At 40.6% G+C, this 27386-nt stretch overlaps 2 protein-coding genes across 2 annotated transcripts in view; both read left to right on the forward strand.

The window, feature by feature from the left end:
* The window catches only part of LOC143426172 (TWiK family of potassium channels protein 7), a 52547-nt gene extending 25618 nt beyond the window's left edge, over positions 1–26929 (forward strand). Inside the window, exons 3-5 of the mRNA XM_076899407.1 lie at positions 25026–25231; positions 25880–26165; positions 26627–26929. Coding sequence (XP_076755522.1) covers positions 25026–25231; positions 25880–26165; positions 26627–26907 — 773 coding nt within the window. The 3' untranslated portion in view covers positions 26908–26929. The remainder of the gene's footprint in view (positions 1–25025; positions 25232–25879; positions 26166–26626) is intronic.
* Positions 26917–27167, forward strand: LOC143426385 (uncharacterized; the record flags this gene model as incomplete). Its single annotated transcript, XM_076899824.1, has 1 exon — positions 26917–27167. A coding segment is annotated over one exon (240 nt), but the record flags the coding sequence as incomplete, so codon positions are not given.
* Positions 27168–27386: the final 219 nt, after the last annotated feature.

Consider the following 27386-nt stretch of genomic DNA (forward strand, 5'->3'; position numbering starts at 1 on the left):
ATATTTCAAAAAATATTCGGACAAAAGGAACGGCATTTTAATATATTTTTAATAAGTGACAACTAGTTTGAAACACGTAGTCTGGCTAGAATTTAAACAAAATTACAGGTCACGTGAAGAATAAAAATTTAAACTTTGGAACCAATCCAAGTCTTCCTTGCTTTTTACGAATCAAATAAAACGGAATAATTAGCAACTATGAGCATTAATATTAATGCGCATAAAGTAGATGGAGTTACCAGTTAGCTCATAGGAAGAATTCTTAAACACACCGTGTACTTAGTTCCTGTCCGGAACACCTGCTTTCTTTAGCCTCTTACTAAACTCTTTTTCTCAACTTTCGCGGCTCGCTTTCGAAACTTTCCGGTTAGGAACTCACTTTCTAAACTCTATCTTGTCTCTTAACATTTGCCTTTAAACGCTGTCGCACTCTGACTACAGAAGTGTATAACAGTGGCCTAATTTAATAAATTGTACGCTCGAGTGCAGATTTTACAAATTTGAATCATTAATCGCAACTGAACGACAGAGAAATAATTTCAATTGCGCAGAAACTACCAGTTACATCTGTTATTACCATGCTATTCAAAATGAGTGTATCGAAAAAAAAAGATACTCCCCCTGTCGGAATGTAAATAACTAATAACCGTGAAAGTTGTAAACATTCCTGGTGGTAACGAGAGAACGCGAACGTTGCACGAGCGAACCTATCTTTGAAATCACCGACGACGAACAACTCGAATGCAATTTCAGTACTGACAGTTTCGATTCTAGTTTGCTCGATCGATGGTGGATAGTGGACGGAAGGCAAAGTGTGAACGCGTCGTATCACTTTTCGCCGTGCGGGTTGATGGACGAAGGTTAGAGTCTCGACGGGCCGAACAGAAGGGCGGAAGAGAAAGGACGATGTGTAACAAGACAATCCAATATCCTAGCGCCAGAAACGCCTCCGGGACTGACAGCACCGCCAGCTAGATGGAGGTTTTACCCTGCCACTCTGTTAACACCGACACTGTCCTTTGTCCTATGTAAGTCTGGTCGAATCCTGATTAACAACCTGTCCGCGCGGTGAAATATCGAGACTCGATGGCAAATAGCGTTCTGAATTCGTTTGTCTTACAGAATCGCGGCTGAACAAACGCACCGTTACCCGCATTTAAAGTACTTACTCTTACTAACTATCATACAATAGCCTCGTTCAGTGATACTCAAACGTTTGCTTAACCTCGATAAATGTTAATCGAATTTCGCTAATTCTTACCACTCTGCCTCGCACTGTATCCAGAATTAGTAAGCGGTAGCAGATTTTCGTTAATCGTTATTAAAATTCTCATCGCATCGTATTTCTTGTCTAGCATACTTCGATAACTAGCCAACTGGAGGATCGTACGTGTGAACGTCCATAAAAATTAATACGAATCCAGTGTTCGTTCTGAGATAGTCCTAACGGAGCTTAGTGGCCTCTTTCCATTCATGCCAACAGCCCAGCTCGTGATCACATGGAACGATCCAACCTGGAATAGCTTCTACCCAGAATACCGTCTCCTTTCTACTTTTATCTCGCGTCTCTTATTTTTATTCATTCTCCCTGAAAATTGCAAACTATCCGTTCGAATCCATGTAACGATACACGGTCGTGCCACGATACGTGATAAATTGCAAAGCAAAATAATTGCGCATAACCCGCTATCGATGAGAGTGAACCGTTTTTTATCGTGTGTTATTGCTGAATTGACACCAAGAACATTTATGAACATTTACACCCGTGTTCCTTTCTAATCACAGTTACGTATGTAAATAGGAGGGCATTATGCGTGTCCAATCATGCAAAATGTTGGGACCGTCTGATTTGCACTGTACACGCCTCGAAATATCGTGTGCCAGTCAGCGACGAGATAGACGGAGGGTTCCATTAATGGTATACGGTTCATCCAGGTCCGGTCACTGTCAGCGACGTGGTTACCTTGCGAAACAAGCTTACGATACGTCAATTATTATTGACCAGAAAACAACGAAACATCCATTAACACGGAAGCTTTGCGAAATGCGCAGCCTAAATTCTAATCAAAATTTGTGACCTTGTGGATCACTTGAGCATAGGAATGAACACGTGAAAGCATCGATGAATTTAAATCGCGAAATTACAATAACTATTGTCTAAACGTTTCCGTAATGCTCGAATATTATCCTGAACATGAATTCAAACGAATAACGCTTACGCGAGTAATGCAAATGCAAAGGGACAAAAGCGAGCGTGGCATGGACGAACGGAAAGCGGCGAGGGGTGCGGATCTAATAGAAACGAGGAGGAATTAATTTCTAACGCTCTGACAAACTCTGGAATCAAATAACACAAAATAAGGATTATATAGATACAGAGGAGTGACGGCTGGAGAGGAAATTAATCCGGTAAATCAAAGTGAGAGTCAAAGAGCCACGGGCGTGACAGAAGGGGGTGAAGATGAACGGCAGAAGGTGCGTTAGGGGCTGGCGCAGGAAAGACAAAGGGCAGAGTAGGTCGAGTAGAAGGGATTATTGGTATTATGGATCCCTTTGGTCCGCCATTACTCCGACAGAAGGTTATAAAAGTTATTGGCTGATGAAACGGGGGCATGCCTATTGCTCATTGAAAATGCATCCGCGACGAGTCGCATTTGTGCCCGTAATTCGTCGATATTGACATAATACATTCTTCGTGCGAGCCAGTAATATCGATCTTGTAACGTATTATATTTTGTATCATCTTTTAATTCGAGAGTTGAACCACTCGTAAATTTTAAGTATATATAAGCGAGGAATTTTGTTCTCAAAAAGTATCGTAGGATTTCGAAAGATTAGGGTGAACCAGAATGGAACAGCATGCTGTGCGATATGTAACAGAATGGATGAAACTAAAACGAAATATTGGTAACTATCGATTCCTACGAGAGCAAATGCAGAGGTCGTACGCTTTCATTGACTTATTCTACTTGAAACTATATATGCCCTCGTAAAAGGTAGATATTCTACTTAAATTTGATACCTATGGTGTTATTCGATATTCTATCACCCACGTGAAAATGAGCCTCGAAATATACCTGAGATCAAAGGTATAGTGCCAATTTCACTTCTACAGAAGCAAATGTAGTTACGAACATCCGTACTCTTCCATTGACTTGTTCTACTTGAAAGAAGTACGTCTCTGCTTGAACTATATAGATATCTAAAATATCTTGACATTTTATTATCTATCTAGACATAAACGAATCGATAAAAAGTTGAAAAAGCAGTATCGATAAATGTTAGTTCCTTTAAGAACGAACATATCAGCGTTCGTACTTTTTATTGACTTGTTCTACTTAAAGATGCATACGCGACCGCTTGAAATCAATATCTTTCGAATTATTCGATGTTCCATGCTATCCATGAGCACAGATGAGTCGAAAAGGTATAAGAGATGATGTTTATTGTATAAAAAATTATTAACTACATTTTCCACTCCTCTGTCTCTGAAAAGAAACAGCCCATAAAAATATGATTCTACAATTAAATAACCGAATTCATATGATATTAACAAAGGTGCAAGATTTAATTGAAACCCACTGTGAATAAAAGTTGGAAAAGGTAAAGTTTTTCTTCCTAAGTACACAGGAAGAGCTAAAGGGTTGTCGAGCAACTTGTTCCTGTTGCATATGCCCAAAAGTAGGGAGGTAAGGGAGGATAGCAGGTACATGGAAGGCAAACAACTGAACACAGGTTCAAGGTGCCAGAGAGATTGGGCGTGTAGGCGTTGTATATACCTATGTATACGTGTGTTCCATGTTACTTGGACAATACGACATGGACCAGCTGTGAAAGTTTTCTGCGAAGAGAAAGAAGACCTTTGCGTGCGCTTCGTACACAGCACGTTATCGTTTAACGTCTCCAGGGCTTCCCTTTCCAATTATTTCGCAAATTCTTTCTCGAGATCGTCGCACAACACAGGATTAAAAATCGATGTGCACGATTCTCGCCCGCGTATATTATATTAATTGCGGGGACACGATTGATCCACGAGCGGCACAAAGCGCCAACGTCCAATACACCCGGCGTCGGTTGTCTCTTCCGTGAGCCGAGCGTACGATCCACGATCCGCCATTCTTCCAGCATTTCAAAAATAGCCCGCTTTATCGAAGCCAATTCGAAGGCCGGGCGGAACGGCGATAAATCAGCTGCGAAAGCGGACGGAAAGCGATACGATCGAGGCGTCGACGGACGCCTTCCTCCATTATTCGGACACGGGGCGACGCGGCGGGCGGGGAAAAAGAAAGAGAAAGAGATTTGCCAGCTTTCACATCCAGCTAGCGGGGGTTAAAACCTTCCTACGTTCCACTACCTCCACCGCCACTACCTCCTACCCCCTCGGAATGCACGGGGGTTTATTGACTGTCGCAAATCGCGTAGCTGAGCCCCCTGCTTGGCGCTGCGTGGTTATTGAGTTGGACCTATTCACGCGCGCACGAATACACGTGGCGTAGTGTGAGCGTAACGGGCACACGCTCATCCACCGACACGCATTACGGTCACGTAGCAATATTCAAATAAACCGCGGCAGAAAGCAGCCTGGCATAATAAGTTTCCTCCATCCCTCCCGTCCACCTTTAATGCTACTACCCTCCATTTTTTTTCTTTCTCCGCGTCTCGCGCGCGCCCCCATCCGACAGGGTTCGCATTCGGTCCGGCCAAGTTCTCGACGGAGAACAGAGAAATATCGCGATCTTCGACGCGCACAGCCGACGACGAGTGAATGCCCGTGGAATTTCAAAGGGAATTACTCGCGAATGGTGATTTATAATGTGGCACACACTTGCGCACCTTGGAAGGCCGCACTGTCGCGGTATGAAAATGATTCCAGCTTGGTCGTCGCGCGGTGAATGGCGGAGAAATTGGTAGCCCGCGCGGGGTAATTTGCCGGGCTTTGTTTCGTTTGGAAAAGTCCGTTGAATTAGCTTCAGCTTCCGTTGGCTCGATATTCGATAGTCGTACTGGGTAATTTTCGTCAGCGTATATAAACATACCGTGTTACGTTCAAATTAACCAAATGTACGCGTGGATCAAATTAATCGTATCCGATCGTATCGTTTTAATCCAGCTAAATATTTCTTTGGTACTATTCGAAGAAACGAGTCGAATTAAATTTCAAATTAAACATTTACAAATAGTTAGGAGCAGTTCTGTCAATTTTGCTGGATTTCTTGCTGCCACCCCTCTGTCTATTTATTAGTAATTTATTGGAAATAAATAAAAGGATCGCGCAGTTAGAGAATTATAGAAAATTGCGGGGGAAAAAAGCCGCAACGATCGATCATTCCCTGTAATACGCATTAATCGGGCGATCACCGTTAATTCCGTACGGGCAGGGGAAAAATGCATCGGTGCCTTGCTCGATGCAACGAATTAAATGGCAGCCGAACCGGCCCGGCGCGGATTGGAAAATTCGAAGCGCGGCGTGCACATTTCTCAGCCAATGTCAAATACACTGTCGGTATACACGAGAGCAAACAAACGAAAAAAAAAAAAAAATAACGCTTGGGATCAAATCGAATTTCCGGTTCAGTCGAAATGATTTGAGCGAACGGCGTCGCTCTTGCCGTAGTAACTCTGTCGCGTTGTTCTATATTTCTCTTCCCTTCCCTTTTTTCCTCTCCGCTTTTCTCCACCGACCCGACTCTTTTTTCCATCGCCTCCATTTAGCGCGAGCACTGAGCACCGGGATAATTTATTCATCGAACGAGACCAACATTGTTGAAATATCGATGAACGCGTCAATCAGCTGATCGATAAACGGCGCTTTTGAGGTCAGCTTCAATTTTTCATTCCTGTTTTGTCGAATATTTTGTTGCAACTATAGATGATTACGATATTTCTAGTGTAATGGTGCCCAGTGGAATACTCCATCGTCAATGAAGAAGACGTTTTGATTATTATCCAATATTCAGTACGCTGATTACAAAATAAATCTCATGTCTAAAAAACTCTACGCTGGACTGGTTAAATTTCTCACTGAAAACGTACGTATTCCGGAGCAATTTGTACACGAACTTCTTATGCCACAACCGAGACGGTTCTACGATTTTGTTTGATTTCGCAAAAACCAGCTGGCGTCGGTGTATCATGGCGGCGACTAAATCGTAGCTAGCTTTTCCTCTACTAAAAAAATCTACGTATAATAAAGAGACATACGATTTCACGTTTCGTCCGAACGCTCTCTTTGATCATCGTGTTCATTGGTTCACATACTAACCGAGTGAATCAGTTCGAGAGGATGGAAAAACCGAGAAACGAAACACCGTGTACAATGAAACGAGATAAAATTATGGGGGCCAATTTCCACGATGGCCAAAATTCCGAATATACGTTTCGTTCGTTGCTTTCCACTTCTTTTCAACAGACGAACCAACGCGCCGCGGAAATTTCATGGTAGAGTTTACACGCGAACGATTCACGTCCGCGTAGATCAATTTGTCGAGCGATGGATTGAAGTATTGATGAAGGAAAGGAAATAAATGACAAAAGAGAAGAAATTGTAATGGAAAGGAGAAGAAGAAGAAGGGTTTGCGAAGTATACGATGTAAAGTTCTGCGGTTTCACTGCTTATAATACTGAATGCTATCCACAGAAATACAATTTTGTGTATTTATTACAGTTTACTTTTAATTATGATCGATGTTCGCGTGGAAAATTATATTCCTCGTCAACTGTTACTTCAGAAATTGCAGCTTCTTTCATGGCCAAAACGAAGCAACTAAGCGATGTACAATAAGATAAAGTATCGCGTACGACGAGACCGTCTAAAACGATTAGTTAATGTCTCTGGTAACCGGTCCCAAGAAACATCCGCCAAAAAATTGGTTTCCACCTACCCTGTAGAACATCAACAGCGTACACGCGTTCATGATAAAATACTCTTTTAATCTCTTTACTCTCGGTCACGGTTTTCTTTCCCCCCGCTGCACGAAAAACACGTAATGAGCAATATTTTTGTAGCGCCCAGTTCGCCTGATACAACTTAAACCGCGTTCTAGACAGGAAAATGTAAAAAAATGCCGGCGCGCAGCTTGTATTTACCAAGATTCAGTATGAAAGGAGGAAAAATGCTTTTAAAGGTAGAACGCACTCGAGCATAATGAAGTTAATAATTCACTGGCAGGTTTCATCAGAAGAATTGCTTCGTATTTAGTATTTGTATGCATGTATGGTAAACTTGCTACAACCTTGTACACTGACAAGCAATTCTCAGATAAAGTATTCGTTAATGTACTATAATGTGAAACGTTCACTTGTGTACATATCCATGTTCATTTTCTTTATGATAGCTAACTTTACAGGTTTTACCTTTTAAACGATATGAACGCATAAATGGGTTCTCACGCGACTATTCAATTTGGACTATGGAACGAAAGGGTTAAGAATCATGATTTTTCAATATTAATTTCATTAGTGTTCATGCTTTCCTTTTGAATCGTGTCTATCGATTTGTCTCTAGAGAAAGAGAGAGGACGAGAGAGGGGAACGAACGTTAGGTAACGCAAATGGATAGTTGCTGGTAGGTCGTTAAACAAGGTGCTGAATGGAGGAAAGTTGGTTGCGAGAAACGCAAAGGAAGCTGCCTGCGTGCATTCGTATTATCTCAGACTCGACGACACTTCAACGAAGTTCTAACTATTGATCAACGGCATCTAATTTACATGGAAAATCGTCTCGTGCACGCCTTGCAGCGTTTCGTCCAAAGACTTCGAGAGATACGCCTCTCTGTTCCGTGCTTGCAATTAACAGCTGACGAAAAACTTCGAACGACTATTTCTCCAATCATTTCATCCTAACGCCCCCCTAATAAGCAGAACGACGAAACGATTTAGTCTCCACGAGAGAAATGTTAGATATTTTTTTTGCATTTAAAAGAATGACGCATCTGCGAAATGCGCGTGCATTATGGCATCCATAAAGAACACGCGGTCCAAAATATGTTATCCACTGTGAAATATTCATCGTCCAAAGAAGAACGACTCGTTCCACTTCCATTTACTAGCCTGTATATCAAAAGCGTTGGCATGCCTGTTACAAGCATCGAGGAAACGTTCTAGCTCGCAATTTATTCCGGGTAAGCCGTTACCATCTCAAAAGGGATGACCCAATCACGAAATAATTAGGCATTAAAGCTGCTTGCCTATTACTACGTAGGGTGATATAATTAATGCCGATGCTATACCGCGCACCCGTTTACTCGCGCCTCGACGATCGTTACCAGCCCATATCTCCGTGAGATTCTGAAAATAAAATCCCGAGGATCACCGTACGTAAATGGTATTTGCAGCGAACAAGTACCGCGGCAACGCCGTGCAAACAAGAAGACGTAACTGCGACGAGAACTGCCTGTTCGTTCAAAAGTATTAGCACCCTTACTCGACTATTAGGGAATGAAATTTCTGAGAAAATTAAACTTCCCATTTTGATGGAATAATTATTATTTGTAGAGAAGAAAGATCAGAGTTCTTCTTTCTCTGGTATTGAAGAAAACAGCGAATAAAACTAATAATTAATATACATCGTCGTGTCGCGGCAATTTATGCCAGGACGCGTGACAGGTGTGCAAATTTTAATTACAAACTGGATACTGCAGAAGCGTTTAATTCTTTTTTGGCATGAAAAATCGTTGCGTGAATATACGTTCTGTTTAGTTTCGCCACGTTTCGTTACATCAACAACGTTATATCGTAATGAACCCCATTTTCCCGAGTAATTTACTCCCTCGAGCGTAATATTTGAGCGCGAACGTACGAACTCGTCTAATTACTCGACGCGCAGGGAGAGGAAACGGGAGAAAAAACAAAAAAAAAAGAACAATCAGTCGTCAAAATTAATTTTGTTCACTAGCGGAACCTGTGCGTCGTTCTGTGCCGATGGGCGACGGAAAATTCAGACGACGAGCTGCATGACCACCTGGCCCGAGTACAATGCAAACACACAAATACAAACGAGACCGATTGCCTTTCGCACGAAACGATTTGCCCCGAAACGAAAATCAAATTTCTTTCCTATTTTCCTGTCGTGCGTGGGTTTAACAGTAGCGAGGGTTCGAAAACGACTCTCGGTCGCCGCTTTTTTTTCTCTAGTTTCGAAACATATCAATGATCAACTTTATAGATTTATTTCATTTTACTTTACCAAAAGTGAGCATACGTGGTGATTTCAATTTCGTTTTATTAGCAAGTAAGGTATATAGTTGAAATATTGGATTGATCAAAAAATTGTTTACTCCTTCTTTCTTTACATTTAAAGTTAAATTTCACACGAGATTTTATGCAATAAATTTTCACTACGTATCAAAAAGTTTCATTCTTTTCTCGATGAAGAACTCATTCACGGATAAATCTGACAAGCTACCATATTTTTCAATATTTTTCAGCTACTTCCGGTGCGAAATTCAATGAACGAAACGTGGCGCGTTGTTTGCGTTCGTTCCAAAACTATTGAATTGTGTGTTTTTATTTTCAGATAGAATGTCTATTTACATCGAAATGTCTATTATACTTTCAAATTGGCAATGTGAATCAGTACGGGAATGTAAATTCCATGTTACCGGAAAAAAAGGAGAATACAACTTTTCGGTCAATCCAATATATTGGCGATACTAGCGGAACCTGCTATAAATATCCGACATTAAACATCGAAATCCCTCTAGTGAACGCGAAATTTTTGCCACGAGCTTCTTGCGCGAGATTATTGCAGGTTTTAAATTCCGAATTGGTAAAAAACGAGCCATTAAAAAGAAGACTCAGCTGAAATACATTCCCCGTCCGGTTCTCCTGTTTTACTGTTAGGAATTTTTTGCTGATCCGTTATTGCGATCGAATGTTTAAATGTTGCTCTGAATATGTTTGAACAGAATCCACGCAGAGATTTATCCGCAGTTGCGTGGTAATGTTATTTCGTTGCTTATTTTTCGCGTGCGCATCAACGTTTTGTTGAAAATCCTACGGAAATGTTTAAAATTCGATGCCTCCTCGTTTTTATTGGATATTACCGGTAGGAGGCAAAGCGAACGTATCACGTCGTAATGAAACGTGTACGTTGTAATAAAGGGAGGTCGGTGGCGTGAAAAGTCCGTGTAATAAGCTCTGGATTTTTTAATCGTCTACTATTCAAATTAGTATTTATTGCCAAATATATCTTTTGCTTCTTCGAATTTTCAAGCGACAGTATTCTATTCGCATATTTTGTGAAACGTTTTTCTCTCATTAAATCATTCATATTTTTTCCCTTTAATTTTTTTACTTAAAAATCTACTTTGGCTGCAAACAGTAATTCTGTTCCTACTGGCGTTCACCGACACGAACACGTAGCGTACTCATCCAATAAAAGGAAGCTCTATCTAGTGCCATTACATCTCATTGGATGGCTGTTGCTAGGTGTTTGTATTAGTGCGGCCAATAGCGCCAGAATCACTGATCGTTTCACGGTAACTTCAAAGTTACTGCGGACAGTGAAAATAAAATTTAAGTGAAGTTAGATAAATAAATAATTTAATTTATAAATTTGTTCGATACATCCGCTTTTTAATTATTTTTAATTTAAAATAAATTGGGTGCTTTCTTTTTATTACATTCAAGCCAATGAAGTTTTAAATAATTACATCGTAACCGAATTATTTTTGCAAACATCATTTTCATACGTTACAAATTATAAATAATATTTTCATTAATAACAACGTACATCGTGTACAACGTGCACGCTCGTGTACATTAAATTAATAATATGATCGTGACACCCAAAAGAATTTTGCGTGTTTTTAATTCCACGAACTTCGACGTCTATGCAGGAAAGGAAAATAAATGATTGACGCTTTGAATAATAAATTCAAGTTTCTGCAACGTCAGGTATTAATCCGTTGACAGTTAAAATTGATGAAACGTTTTATCCAAACAGAAAGTGCGTGTCAGTAACAAAACTGAGAGATATATTTTCCGCTGTATAATAACGAAAAATAGATACTTTTTAGTTGTATCTAAATACATATCTGCGCCATCGCAATTCAACTATTCAAACTAATCATTTATTTATTCCAAATGTTTGTTGCTTTTAACGATGCGAAAAATGTTATTCGATTGGATGAATATTTATTGCAAATAATTCCATATCGTTAAATGCAACAGAAACATTGAGTTCAAAATGGTATTCACATCAAGCTGATTTTTAAATGTATTTAATTTGTAACAAAACCAGACTCTCGAAACACGAGTATTGTCTGAAAGCAGTAAATACACTTCGAAAGAGGCAGTAACGATCGTTACCCAGCTGCTACGATTTCTAACCCCGTAAATATCAGCCTGGAACGTTTTCACGCCTGTAACCGTTGATCTTGATCCTGGTAACCTCTCGCAATTTGTTCTTTAACGAACGCCGTTGAAAAAGTTATCGGGATTACAATTTTATCGTTAGGGTCCTCTATTCAGGCTGTACATACGTGAAATTGAAACCGAATCCTTAGGATAATCTACTTTATACCTGTTGCCATCGGATATTTTCAAACACGGCCATTCATTCGTAAGCCAATTTACTTTATTGCCAATTTATAATCGAAATCTGCATTGATTGTAGCTATTCGATGAAAATAAATTGTGCAGTAATTAAATTTAATAAAATTGATCGAGCTGTAGTTAATCAGAGCCAATAAAGGAAATTGTACTTTTCAAAAATATTATAACTGTCCAGCTGAATGAACCTTTAACTTGCAGCACTGTAAAATTAGAGAAATCAATCGTATCACTTTATGCTATCTGTGATCACGGATGTATTTTTTTATGTTTCATTTCCAGATATTTTTCTTTTATAGCGGCTGTAAAAGGCATTGGCGCACACCCATATTGTCCAACGAAATGTCTGTCAATCAGATCCTACGGTACCAAATTTTTATAGTCTCGTGAAAGTATTATATACTGGTTAATCAAGTATAAACCAAAATTTCTTTTACTACTCGTCGCGACGCTATAGCGAAGCCAATGAGCACGTCTAGACTTATTCCTTGCCACTGGTTTATCTCATAATCGTATATTGTTAATTTGTACGGAGTTAAGCATTTACGACACTAATTTAATAGATACCTTGTGCATATTTCAAAATAAAATTGATTGATACACCAATTTTTAAAAAGTACCAGAGTATATTTGACTCACTCTTCCATCAAAGAAAATGAGAAACGTAATAGATATACTTGGTTCTAATTAACCAGAATGTAAACGCGAAAATGAATACGACATCGCTCTATTTGTATAGCGTTCCATTTTACTGCGGCCCTCGCATTTTCATTTTCAGCTCTCACCGCCTCCTTTCTATCTTTATGTATCACTCCCCCATCATACAGATTCGATTTTCTAGTTTTTCTACCCGCTTCAGCGGACGAGTATCTAACCGGCTGTGCACACACTCCTGATAACAAGGAGTACACGTACACAGACACACTAGTGGAGGTGCAACGGGCGTTACTCGAACACAAAGCAAATATTAAACCCTTCTAAACTATCGGCTGACAGTAAAAACGATACTGCGAGGAAAACCGTTCGTCAGAGTTGATGGAAATAGTAGAACAGGATTAGAGGATGGTAGAACAAAAAACGGTACGAATAATTTAAATTGTTGATGCGAATTTAGAATTCTAAAAAGACAAAGTTGAGAATTTTTCAAGAGATTGAAAATTCAACAAATTCTGCCGTGTCTTTCTGTTACATCATTAAATTAGCGAACATTCTACGAGTAACAATAATGAAAATCATATTTGTTCCGAGCGGCTCCCATTTATTACATCCGTGTAATTTTTAACACATTTGTCGTTTTAAACGTGCGTTCTACGTATGAAAAATTTATTCCCGACATCAAATATTAATTACTCGTTTAAATGAGAATTAATTAAAATTCCAAAATGCTTCAATTTAAATTGCCAGAGGTGGAATCATGGTACAATGTAAACGAGTCATGTAAAGAATTTTAATTACGTACAAAGAATCGAATTATCCTGGCCCAACCCGATGGGTAACATTTGAAACAAGACTGGCGCATAATTTCGCGTTTCTTTCACGCGACAGAATATCGTATCGGCATTGCTATTAATAATATCGACACATGACCGCCACAGCTGCATTTACAGCAGCTTCTGACGGAGACTAATGAACGGTTTGGGAAGAAGATGGACCGAGAGTGTTCTCAGAGAATCGATCTACCCTTAACACAGCGAAAACTTGTTTCATCGCTGCTGAAATGCCGGTTGCTACGACCCTCGGATGTCGATCAAAAGAGGAGATTGTACATTTTCTCCCATAGTTCACAGACAGAATTATCTTTCGTAAATTATACAAAATCGTACTTAAACTTGAATTCGTGTATTTCAATTTTTCTAAAACATTCAACGATTAAAGAAAAGGCTTGGCAACGATTAAACAAAACTAAACCCATCTAAACTGACCGTTTATCGTTTTTATACTACCATTTCGGTAATGAAATACTGATCGAAAGTTGATCTACGAAAGTACGAAAGTAGCGTAGTAAACGCTTGGTCAGCCGAATCTTCTGTCTGACTCTGATCGATTAAATCTACTTGCTGAGCGTCGATACAGTATGAAAAGTCATATGTAGCAGGAGAAGTCGTTGAACTCCTATAAATTTCTTCTACATTTCAGCTGATTTAAATAAATAAAGTTTTATTGTGCTGCAAAAATTTATTGCACCATTCTAATATCAAGTTCCTTTTTGAGATTGTGATCAACGTTTAAAAGAGATGAGACGTGTTAAAAGAAGAAGAATATTTCTATACACTTTCTAGGAGATTTAATTATTAAATATTTAACGAATGACGTCTGACACCGTGAAAGCGTTCGATCGATAAAGTGGCAGCGAAATAAAAAAAGTATAAAACAACGTTATTGATTTTTCCCAGAAACGAATAAAATTGTAAAACCTCATTAATGATGCATCCCGTACGAAACTCTATGTTTTTAAAACAGAAATTTCCATAGCCAATATTCATTCGTTAGTGATAACGCGACGAGAACAAGGCGGCGTGAGTTTTCTCTTCTAATAAAGATAAAACTCGTTAAAAAATGTCGAGAGGGAAATGGATTTAATTAAAATCTGTGTCTCGTCGCGCGCGGAGCCCCGTAACAGTCCTCTAGTAACTATTTAACCATCTCTACCAGTAATAAGATATATCCCATCTGTTGTACAAGTTTCTTTCATCGTTGTAAATGTTAACAAACCACATTTAACTCTACTATAGACAAAAGCTGTATAAAATGTTTAAGCGGAAAATGTAATTCTCTTAGCGAAGCTATCTTGCGCTGTTCCACCGCGGAATATGTTACTGGTTTATTTTCTTTGGAACCGTAACGAACTTTCGTTTAAATGTTTTTTGCGAGCAAAATACGTTCCGTCGTAATATAAAACTGTACAAATTAAAAAGTGACCAAACATGGTACGATTTGTAGTGAAGATAAAAATATCAGAATTTCGATTTTACCAAAGAAAAAAAGTGTAAAGCAGTGCTGTATCCGCTCTAAACGAGCAATTCGCCATGCGTAAAATCCTCGAGTATCATCTTTGTAACGGGGCTCGAGAACGAGGAAAATCATTTAATCTTAATGCTAGGAAACCAAATCATTTCCAGGGCTTTGCGCGAACATAGAGAACGCGCGAATGAAAGGAGCGAAGTATTGAGCCGCGAGTGATAATTCCCTCACGCCGTTTAATTCCCGTTAAGCCAAGGAATGAAGGCCGTTCATATGAGAAAGTTTCAAGGTGTAGCAAAGCTGCTGGAGGATAGTTTACACCGTGGATAGGCGACGGCGGTAAGAGAATGCCGGCGTGGGTAGCTGAAAGACGAAAGGGTGCAAAGGGGAAGAGTATTAGGCAGAGACTTATTGTTCCAGTAATTACTACTAATAGCAACCTCCGTGCTAGCAGAAGAGCTAAACGAAGTAGAGCTGCGCTGGCTTATCTCAGTTTGCGATGGTACAAGAGAATTTTACACCGACGAACGTCCACGTCATGCATATTCTCGAAATTTCAAACAATTTTTTGCACACTTTTCGAGAAATTATACCGAACTTGGATTACTTTAAAGAAAAATCGATCTTCTAGCATCAGAGTTACATCGATTCGTAAAATCGATATGTTTCGAGAACAATCGACACTCCTATTCTCAAAATTAAAATTTGTAATGTGTAAATGAAATCTTCGAGATTATGAAATTTCGACGACAAAACGCGAAATTCGTGGATGTTATTTGCGAGTTAAGTGACACTTAAGTGGTAAAACGGGGAAACGAGGAAACACGTTAATTATCATTTCAAGTAAATGAACGTAAATTCTGCAGCCGGATTTCTATCAAAGCGTTGTTACGTCTAACAAGTGAAATATTAGAAACCGTGTTGCGAATGCCAGTGTAATTAGTGACTAAAATTTCACGTTGCCGTGGATTAATGTATAACGAAATGTCATATTCCAGAGAATCGTGTATAACTACTATACAATATTAGTACAATTTCATACCAAACACATTTCAACATTTTTTTAATAATCTACACGATATTAAATAACGTTCATATGACATTTACATCAATATCCGTTCAACATAATAAAGCAGCTCTTCCACGTTTTTCAATGTTCTAACTATACTCCCGATTTTTGGGGCTAACGTTAATAGCGAGAAAGTTATTATGAGATTGGGCTCAATTCACAAGCCCTTATTAAACCACATGTTAACTAATCTTGGACAACGGCCAAGTTTAAGCCTGATAAACGATTCCTCTCCTCGCAAGTTTCAATATAGGGTAGGATATAACGTGATATCTTTCGTGGAACTTTCTTGGTCACCTTCCAAATTTTCACGACATACTCACGATGTTCCGAGAATTATTAACCTATTTGTATTTCAGAGATGCGCGTATCCTCACCCCCGTTCGCTCGAGCCCGCGGATTAGATAAATTTTATCTTCCCTTTTCGATCGTTCATATCCGCCCCGTTTTTTCACCAACTTGCAGAATGTTGCACCCTCCGCGTTTCACCCTCCTCGTTCTTGCCTGTATTTCGTAACAAATCGGCAATTTGCTTCCTCCCACTTATTCGTAAAATGTTCGTTGCGTGAAAATGATGGCAACCCCCACAGTTCCGAGTGGAGTTTCCCGCACAATTTGTGAACGCTCGTTCTCAGAGTCTATCACTTGTTTAATTCATTGAATCGTGTTTAGTAAGAATAAAAGTTTGTTGGTGCAGCTTCTGACATTTGACGAGAAACTAATTTCATAATAGATCAGATTTATGAACGTTTAAACTCACGAGGAAACAGAATTTTATTTCGAAAAATTTCCAATTATGAGAAAACAGAGGTTTTCATCGGTATCTTCTGTTCAATACATTTTTTATAATGAAACGTATGTAAAATTGCGAAAAATTGCGTACAAATGCCATTTTTACATTGCACGCAATGTACACGTAAACTTTTGCACGCGAATTTCGCGTTATTTCACGCAATTTTCATGGGATACGACATTAAAACCGGAATATTAATTTTGGAAGGTAATGACCAATCTAAAACGAAAATTACGGAGATGCGAAATTGCTCTTCTCTGAAACAAAAAATTTTAATAAACTATTTGTTCAAACCAATTCTCCTTTATAAAATAATTAAATACATCAACAGTATTTAACTCTAACATTATAAAAAACAACAGAACAAATCGCGAAGTAACTTATATTTCATCCTCTCCAGTCCAACTTAATTTATACAACTTTCTTGTATTTTAAAGGAAAACAATTTCGATCATTTAACAACTACCGTCTACCAAACATTTGCCTTAATAATAATAAATTCGATAGATATCAAAACACGTTGCATCGTACGATTTTACAATTATATATAGTACAGAGTAATTTAAATAACCTTTAGAAAAAATACGTTTGTACAATATACCTCGATAACTTCCGGTAAAGGCAGCCCGAGGAGCAAAAGCTGCGAAATATACGAAGACACGAAACGAGCCCCAAGCGGTTTGTACTTCAACCCTATCGTTGGTCTTATCCCTCGCCGTGTCACCTTCAGCACGTTCAGCCGCAGGATGTGCGTTTCCATGAAGCACATCCTGGCTGGCTGCGCGTAACATAAGCCAACGCGCAAGATATATTTTATGGCGTAGCATTTCCTTGACTGTGTCGGTATGTAGAGGCAGCCTTGCAAACGTACCTCATTCATCACAAGCCTACGCCCGTTTCAAACATTCACGGCGCCTCTCCCGCAACTTTTCTATTCCATTTTATTCCTTGATCTCTATACCACGGCTCCTATTTCTATTTCTTCAGCCCGTATTCGCATTTTATCACTACCATTTTTATTTCGTTCGCCCCTTTTTTTTCGTCCATCCAATATGCTCCCTCCGTTCGTGTTATCCGTTCGCCTCTTCCTTTCGAATTGTTCGAACCAGCTGTCCTCTTTGAGTTGCAGGTAAAAATGGTGTATTGTGCGTTTTTGTAATTAAATTAAATTTTTTCATTATCGATTTCTCTTTTTCACCGCTTTTTACGTACACGAGTGACGTCACCAACACGCTGAGCAATCTTCCATATCTATGTCCTACATTCGTCATGGACATTGCCAAGTCTGACATTTAAAATCCACTCTACGATTCCTTTAACGTTTCAAAAGGTCTCCAGTTTGCTCTCTGATTATCCCAAGTGGTAATATAATCGAATCGATCTCACGAAAGAGGGAGCTCGTTTCTTAAAGAAGAAACTTTAGATCCGTTTAATATTCCGTTTACGAATGGTTAATGCTCGTTAATCTACTGGAAAATATTAATTAAAGGAACGGATATTTTCGATTGCTAGAAAATTTTGCTGCGATTAAAGAAATAATCGTACCATTTTCTAATTCCCTAACAATTATATAATCATTTCAGTCGTTCAATGTGTAATTGCATCTAACCACTAAAATTTCAGAGGAACGGTATGAATAAGCCGCGGGAGATTGTAATTAATGCGAGCCTTTGTCTGGGAACTACTCATAGAAAATTTAATCCTCACCGGAGAATCGTTTTCGAATTACTTTTTATACCTCGAATTGAAAAGCTTTTGTCACGATTTCTTCTTTACATTGAAATAACCATTTTCCACGATGTCAAACAACAGCTGGAACCTCTCACAATTTATCATCTTCCAAAAGAAAGAGATCCCAATTAAATTTAAATGAAAGAAATTAACTTCTGAAGCCTTTTGATATCTCACTGAAACAATCTCTCCCCGCGAACGATTTTACAGGATACAAACTCCTATTTTACATCAAGTTTCATTCAGAAATTAATCTGACGCGATCCCGGGGCCGAAGATAATTGAAATACTTATTTCAACAAGCAAGTACCAAACTCGTGTCTATTGTACGAGAGAATTTCTTAGTAGCGGCAAGTTGGAAGTTGCTGCTTGTAAAACTTCCCTAATAATATCAGTTGAACTGGTAGGAGCGTAGCCAGGAGATCGATATTCCTAAACGGCCCTGTACAAGTAACCAGTCGAAGGGCGCGCACCGCCTTCAATTCAGCGGCAGGCATCGGCCAAGCAGGCTAAATAACATCCGCGCGGAGCCAGCCAACCTGGCTGCTAGACGATACACCAGCAACGCCGGTGTCCCAGATCGTAATATCGCTTTAATTATGTGCGCCGTATTTGCGCCAGGCCGCGTTATTAATTTCGGGTCCTCGCGTAGAGAGAGACTTACCATTACGACCTCGGGGGATACCAAGGGGGATCCCGACAAACCTGTGCCGCGTAGCGACGTCGAGAGCGAGAGAGAGAGAGAGAGAGAGAGAGAGAGAGAGAGAGAGAGAAAGAGGAGGGTGAAAGGGATCGAAACGGCGGGAGGTCGAAGGAAGGACGGCGAAAGGATGCCAGTCGGATGCGCGCGATGCATTCGCCTGACGCGGCGCGCGGCTCGTCTTCGAGATGTTATTGCGCGACGAAAACGGCGCGTCCTGTCCTATGCAAATTACTTCGAACGGTAAATTAAACGGCTGAAACCGGGGGACGTAAACGCTACCCGCGAGAGAAAGTCGCGCGAGTCGTGGGGAGCCGCTTCACCCGTGACTCTGCCCGTAAATCATCGCGTGCGAGTGGATTTTGATTGCGAGGAGCAACGGGCTGATATTTCGGATGTAACCGCGGAAATGAGTTTTTCGGGGTATGGCATTGTTTCGTCGAGCGAGGTATACGACCGTTGGACGTTGCTGCTCGTAGAAAATGCTGGACGTCGATGTCCGACGGAAACGGTATTTCCCGGTCCGGGAATGGTTCGTTCGGATTAGCGAAGTCGCTTGTACCGTATTCAAATGGTTCGACCTAAATTTTTTCAAATTACCGGATTCGGGTGGACTGACTTCAGGTACGAGCTTTTATCGTTTCTCCTCGTAATAATTTTGCCTTTCATACGGAACACGCGTCCACTAATTCACGCTATCCGATGCACACGGTAATTCCCTTCGAAATATAATTTGCGACAAGGTAAAAGGAACTCGACTTCGCTTAAAATCGAATCGAATGGAATAATAGTTTTAATTGCTCGAATGTTTCCAGGTTACTGGAACATAGTACACTCTAAGTACAATTTCAAACTCTATCCAATGGGTACCAATGATTCTGGAGTTCGAAGCCAACTTGTGTAATTCGAATGCCTTGAAAACCTCCTAGGTGCATATCGAACTCGATCGCATTTCCATCATTAAAATTTCGTTCCGATAAATAGAGTTCTATTGTAGTACAAATGGCCGTGGTACGCGCGTCGAATCTGTTCTCGCTCGTCATTCGGCTGTTTACGTATTCGAATGAAAGTATAATGTAATCGCGTGTATTTACATGACGAAACGGAACGCTCTTCAGACATGATTAACGACATCGTGCTTTTAAGCGCGAGAGAGGTTGAAGATTTCTTCAGCAGCCCCCTTTGTGTTTACACGAGAGAAAGAAGGAACATTAAGTTTGAGAAATGGTAGAAATAAAGAAATTCAACTAAAACTGCAATCGGCGACAGGAGAATTAATTATTCGGCCCATATAGTGGTGGTACGGCGGTAGAGAGATTCTCAATGGAATAGACTAACGAAGCCAAAGTTATATGAAACTGAACTTGCTGATATCGCTGATATCCTCGGAAATTGTGCGCCACTAGATTGACTTTCTCGATTGACTGGCGGGTGTACACGAAGGAATCGAGCGGATCCTCTCCATTATCGCGTGAAACAAGAACATCCTTATCGTTTCGCTGGTCACCGCGCGGACGTAAATCTGCTACGAGTCTAGCCAATGGTGGGCAGGGTCTATTATTTTTACCGATGTAATTTCTCCTCGTTTTCCAGACAGTTTGGTCGGTCGTCTCGCGGAAAATGCAGCCGCGGATTGCGGTCACCGTGCAAAATAAATAATCCCCGGAGTCTCTTCCGTTTCTCGTTCCGTTCCGTTTCGCGTGTCCCCTGTCTGTTACCTTTTCCATATTTTTTTTTTTCTATCGCGATGCCGTCATCTCGTTACATGACCCCAGCTTACCGTCTCCCATTCGCGTGTCCCTCTCGTATATCTCGCGGATATAACCAGCTGTCTTTGAAAATCGCTGCGAGAGAATAACCGCGTCCTCCTAGAAAATTCAGGCACAATTTGCGTTCCGCTCGGTCAAACAGTCCAGAATGCAATTTTAAGACCGCTACTGCTAGCGAAAATACACGGGGACAGGTTACATTCGACGGGCAGCAGTCGTTTCTTTTTTGATTCGTAGAGAATGTTCTCGTTTACCTTCGACTGAAACATCTGGACTGCTTGTTAGAGTCTTCGCGAGTTCCCATCTATGACATCGCGACGAGTCCTCGAGGACCCATAAGGAGAACGCTCGTAATGCCACTGAGGTAACGCCCTGTGCATTGATGGTAATTCCGTTGCGATGTATTCATTATTCCATATAAATTCTCCCTTTCCAGCGTCACTTTTTTCAGTTTTTCGTACATCCACTAAACAAGAATGTTGAAAGTTAAAAACAACCCCCTGCTACGTCCATATTGTACTCTCCTTTACAATGACACCGTTGCCCCGAGTTCTTCCAAACAGCCATTAACGGTTAACAATTCTTGTTCACTAGAACGTTTTCGAAAACTTGCCAGCTGTCTACGATTATTTTACCATAGAGATGCAACAACGTCGCCAACAGTTGTTGCGAACTTTACTTCGCAACAACAGGTCGCGCTGCGTTTCCTACAACGTTCCGCATGTTTGACTATCGTTGTTTCACGTGTAAGACGCGATAAAGACCTTTAATTGATTTCTCATAGTACATTATTAACATTCAGATCGATGATGTTGAACTTGAACATTAGACTCGATTAAAACTTGATTATTAGTACGTATTGTTCCCACGTGTTACACCTTGGCGTCTTGATACAACTTGATAAATAATACAGAAATTAGCATAAAATGTTGGAACGCGTAATATTTTCTGTAGCATGCTAATAATAGATTAGTTCTGGTTACTAGATTTTCAGTACCATAGGGGGAACGAATTTTTCCTGCTTTTATACGTTCTCTCCTCGTTGCAAAGATCCAGATTCGTTTCCAATACTCAATGGTCGAAGCTGAGTCCGTGAAAGTTTCCAAAGGTGGTACTTTTCCAATAATCACGGTAGTTATACGTAAAATCGAAAGTAGACGTTCGGCTTAGCTAAGTAGAGCGCCTTAAACTTTTCGTACTTTACGAAATCCGAGAATTCCCGAATCCAATCAGCGTATTTCCTTCTAATCCTTTTTCCATTTATAGAGTAAGGCGCCTGTCGTTACCAAGTTTCTTTCTAGAGGGCGAATTTCGCGCGTGAAATCTTATAATCTCATCATAAAAATCTTAGAGTGATCGCGATGAATTACTATACTAGCAATAAAATTATTATTAAAAAATTATATCATTTAGAAGGATACTCTGCAATTTCAGTTGGAATAGGGAATAATTACTAGAGTCGCAGTACAGAGAAATCTGCTCATCCAAACAGTCGTGTTCCACTACTAATCTGAACACTAAAAGTCCTACTATAATTGAAATACACCCATCTGGATAGTATTTGAGTAAACACTTCAACAATTCCATCCAGTGTGCAAACGGCGCTATAATAAACCGGAGTCACAGTTTTGCACTTGTCAGACAGGAAGTCTTCATTATCTCGAAACCGGTGATTGTTCAACTCGAGCGTAACGAGGTCGTTGTGGACAAGTTTCTTGGTCTAAGACAGCTTGTCAAACTTGGACGTGTTCCCAATGAGTTTCTCAAGTATCACTTCGCTACTTTCAAGGCGAATTCAAATCCGCGGAGCTCGCGTACACGTTTGATTTCGGTACGTGCGACTGCTTTTAACTAAAGCTATTGTTCGACGAAAATATTGGCCTTCGTTGAGGAATATACAACGCATGTCGAATATGTTGCAAAAACATATCAGATACTCGTTCACTGCAGTTTTATTTTCGATTGAGATAGCCTGAATTTAAACATTTTCGATTCGTCAATTCGACTAATCAATTAGTAGTGTAGTTTCAATATTGTGCACGGTGAGCATATTAATACTAAATATTTGGTGTTGTATAATAAATGAATATTTGTAAAGTTGTAGCCAATTACCAAACGCAATAACCAAATAAATGTTTCAAAACGAACCTCGTATCATATATATTAAATATACATTCGTATGATTGAAATGACGATATTTAGTGAGAGTCTATTTACTAAAATTGTTAACAACAAATTAAAAGCAAAGATACTCGACGTGATTGCTTTAGATCTTATCGAATGAACTTTAATTCCTGCACAGATGAATTTTATTTTCAACCTACAGGATCACTGAAACTGAGCCCAAGTTTCCTTATTGTTCTTACAGTCCTACTAAAAATTCAACATTACTCATATAGTTTTTCTGTAAATCCAAGGAATGTTTCGAAGTAACCAAGCATTTTCGAACAATCACCGCGCTCAAGGGGGTTGAAAGAAAAATTTATGCTCGACCGTTCGCTGTTGTCAGTTCTTTTCTGTTTTGAAGTTCCAACGCGGCGGCGAGTTATGTGCTCGCTATTCAAATCGCGCAAGATGTAGAGAGAAGACGGGCAACCTTTTATTAAAATGTTCGATATCGCGTCTGTGCAGAAGTCTGTGAAGCGCAACGCGGTCGTACGGAAAAGATATTGAAAACAATCTGTGGTGTTCAATAGTGAAGGAGCAATGGGAACGGCACCATTCGAAATCCTCTTACGCGATTCACCTTGCGATCTCGTTTAGGGAATTTCTTGTAAAAGGTTCTCGCTAGAACCTCCCGATCCTTTTCATTATTAAAACGCGGTAGTTATACTTTCCTCTTTCCTTAACACGGTTATTATCGTCGTAGATTTCGAAGCGATCGCGAATTAATCAACGATGCTGAGGAAACTTGGAGTCCACCGCGTGACGCATATTCATAACCGATTTTCTTAATGCAAATTCGATGCATAAGGGAGGCTATGCATATTTATGCAGATTTTCTGATTAATGTCACGCAACAGACTTTGTAAATGTATTACTGGAAGAAGTAGAAGTGTCATAAATTTCTATTGATTCTGCATTGGCTTATATTCTGATAAGTAGAATCTGTTAATGACTGAACTATATTTGATCGTAATATTTTCAAAACAATTAACAGAAAATGTAAGAAAAACTTGTAAATAATACGATTTCTTCTCTAATAAAGAAGTAACTATTATTTTATTATTTTTTCAGTTTCATAAAAACATCGTATTTTCTCGTGTACACGATGAACCCTCGGTTCTAGGTTATTTAAATGGAACACGTTGATTAAAGATAAACTGTAAAAGGGAAATTGACACTTATACGCAGTGAACTGTTAATACGTCCGCAACGGCGCACGCTTTTAACGCGTCAGATATCAGCGTATCAACTATTTCTATTCTTCTCGTTAACTACTAATTGAGTGAGGAAACATTTCACTGCTTGCTTTCTAACTAGATTCAAATTGCAACGACGCGAACATTAAAAGAGTAAAACTAAAATATTAATTTCCTTTTGCCAACCGTTTTAATGAGAAATGGCATCGAGCGTAGATCAAATAGATATTCCAGGGAAGTTGGAACACGGAAGATGGCAATAAATGCAGTCCCTCGTCCGTAGGTGGGACGAGGGTACGTAACCCACCAAAGTTCGACCACCCGTTTCCAGATTACAGCCTACATATTATTGCTATTCGACCAATAAAATCCGGGCTGACAATCTGCCGTGGCCCCCTAACAAATGGTAACAGATAACGGATACGAAAAGGGTCCGCGCAGTCGTGAACGATAAGGCGAAACGGACAGTGACGGATAAGCTTCCGAGTAGTTCCGCGAGGTTTCCGTGACTGCAATTCCATCGGCAATGCACTCGAGCCCGCTATCATGCACGGTCAAGAGCAATTCCAATAGGCGATCCATTATCTTAAGCGGCGTCGGCCCGATCGATTCGCGCCTCCACTTTTTCCAGCTCCGTTCCTCGCCAGCTATCGGGAAACGCGCCCAAGCGCTACATTTTTTTCAACCGGCTTACGAGATATTAACCGACATCGAATATTGCGCTCTCTATGGAAATTCCGACTCCCGCCGCGCGACCTCCATTTCTCAATATTACACGTTGATTAATTGTCCCCGGAGACCCTGATTATTGGACTTTCGGGGGCCGTCTGATGATAACCCCGCTCTTCTTTTCGCTCCTTTGTTTCTCTTCCGTTTCGGGTGTAGAAATGGTAGCTATCGTTTTGTATCAATAACGACGCGCCGTCGTTTTGCGGTCAATTATTTCGAGTGCAGAAGACGAAGAACAACGATAATTGTATTACGATATCCAAGTGAGAGATAGTGTTGATAGAATCATCGCGAGAGATATTTATCGTCTATTTAATTTTTCAGCTTCGAAAGGTAAAAAGGTATGGTTATTTGTTCAGGTTGTGGCAGCATAGCACCGAGATCTACATGGGGTAAAATCGCGACCACGGGTTACGCCAGCCTCGGCATTCCCTTGACCTTGGTTTACTTATCAAGTGCCGGAGGCCTTTTATCCAGGTGCGCCAGGGGTGTTTTCACGCGTGCTCTTTGCTGCTGCCTTTGTTCGAATTGTGGCTATTGTTGCTACGATGAGAGACGAATGGAGGTGAGTACACGAATGGTAATTGTTGCTGCGAGCTCTATATTTAAACGCGCGACGAAGAGTAGCACGCGCAGGGAGTCGCTGGACGAACGATGCGACCGAACGGTTTCTATGCTCTTTATTCAGTGGTAACTCGTCCACGTGAAATGGTATTTGTTTCGTATGGGGCCTCGTCTCCGAGGAAATCGAGTTTGAAAATTTGTCGAGTGCACTTTGCTAACTACCGACTGGATGCGAGTTATAGAATCGATACGAAGTTATCCTACGCGTGAAGTTATGTCGAAAATGTAGAATGAAGTTTTTTTATTTGAGATCGCGTTCGGCGGAAAATGAAATTTGGTCGTTTGTCGAGTGGCCAAGCGTTATCGCAATCTACTCATCTTCGAATTTAATCCTTCAAAATGAATATTTTTTAATACAACCCCTCAAATTTAATCCTTGAAAGATGAAATGTTTTTTAATACAACGATAAATATACAGCTACACGGTTACTAATTTCATTACCGTTAACGAACTTCAGCACACGTTGCTCTCGTTCTCCATTTTCAATGCACTCGTACGTAAAGCGACGCAGAGAGCAACGTGTCGTTTTCCTTTTTCCACCCTGTCTGGTGTGTCTTACAAATTGCATTTAAATTCGCGCGTGTGCAGGAAAAAGAAAGACGGATGAGAAAAAAGCGGCAGCAAGAGGAATTGGCCCAGCAACAGCAGCAACTGCAGCTGCAAGAACCGTTTTACGTCCGCGCGAACGCGTCAACGTTTACGAGCACAATGGAAATTAAGACCAGCCCGAAGGACGAGGTGTCGAGTCTTGGTTCCGGCGACAGACCCAACGTTACCATACTGGCACCAATCAGCATTTGCCTGGGCGCAATGCTCTGCTACATTGTGGCGGGTGCTTTTACTCTGCACAAGTTAGACGGCTGGTCCTTTGTGGGTAGGTATAAAACAGATTTATACGTAGGAAATGCTTGCTCGGTAACCGCGCCATTAAAATCGCGTCGCGCGTAGATGTTATCAGTGTACGCGTGACTACGCGTATAGAAAAATGTTCGAAATGTTTAAGTAGAGTCTATCCTACTTCCTTTAGCACGCAATCGAGTCTAGCATGCAAAAAGAGGATACTGTAATGGATGTAATATCACATAATAATATATAACCGTTTGATAATAGAATTTCTTTTATACGACCGTATAAAGTTACCGTGTGCGCAATTTTCTACCGGTAAGGTTCGCGATTTTGAATAAAGAATTCCCAAAGACTTTACTCGGCATGTTAAGCGTCGTCAAACGAAATTGAGTCGAAAATGTCCAATCTCTATTCGGATAGCAATTGAATTTAAAATCGATCGGTTTGCATTGCGCCTTACTAAACGTATCGTTTCGTGTTTAACTGCAGATGCGAGTTACTTCTGCTTCATGAGCCTGAGCACGATCGGGTTCGGCGACATGGTACCCGGTTCCTACCCCCGGCAAAGCCTTTACGAGTCGAGGAACGTAACCGTTTGGTTCTGTTCGTTCTACATAATGTCCGGGATGGCGTTGACGGCGATGTGCTTCAATATACTTCACGACGAGATCGTCCACAGGCTTAGCCATCAGCCGGAGAAGCAGGAGCCGGTTAAGGCGAGCCCGAGCGTCGACGAGCTCTCGACCGATCCGTTCGCGTTGACCTCGTGACAATTTCCGTCTGGCAACCTGTGCCACAGGAACGGCACCGACGAGAACGACATATGCGGAACGGAACCGCCGACAAGCTTGTTCGCCCACGAGAACGAAATCAATATCCTAAAGGACTCTTTCAATCAGGTGGACGTCACCAGGGACTGCAAGCCGATCTTGAAGCTCGAAGACCACGTGCCGCCGATTCCTGGTGTCTACATGTTGCCCAAAGTCGACGAGGAGGCTGAGGAGAACACCGAAATGTAGAACTTTCTATTCTCTCCTAACCGAACGAGTACGTTTCACGAGGCTAACGAAGCGAAGACACTCTTAAGGAGGTCGACGGGATTGATAAGTACCCTTGCTGCATCGTATATGTGTTACAAATAGAGAAGTAATCGTTCTATCGCGGTGTGACCCGGTGTGAGCTTCGACGAATCGAAGGGAAACGAAGGAAGATACTGAACGACCGACTCGAGACCGATCTCGTTTGGGAA

This window comes from Xylocopa sonorina, chromosome 8 (assembly GCF_050948175.1).
Source record: "Xylocopa sonorina isolate GNS202 chromosome 8, iyXylSono1_principal, whole genome shotgun sequence".
NCBI classification, from domain to species: Eukaryota; Metazoa; Arthropoda; class Insecta; order Hymenoptera; family Apidae; genus Xylocopa; species Xylocopa sonorina.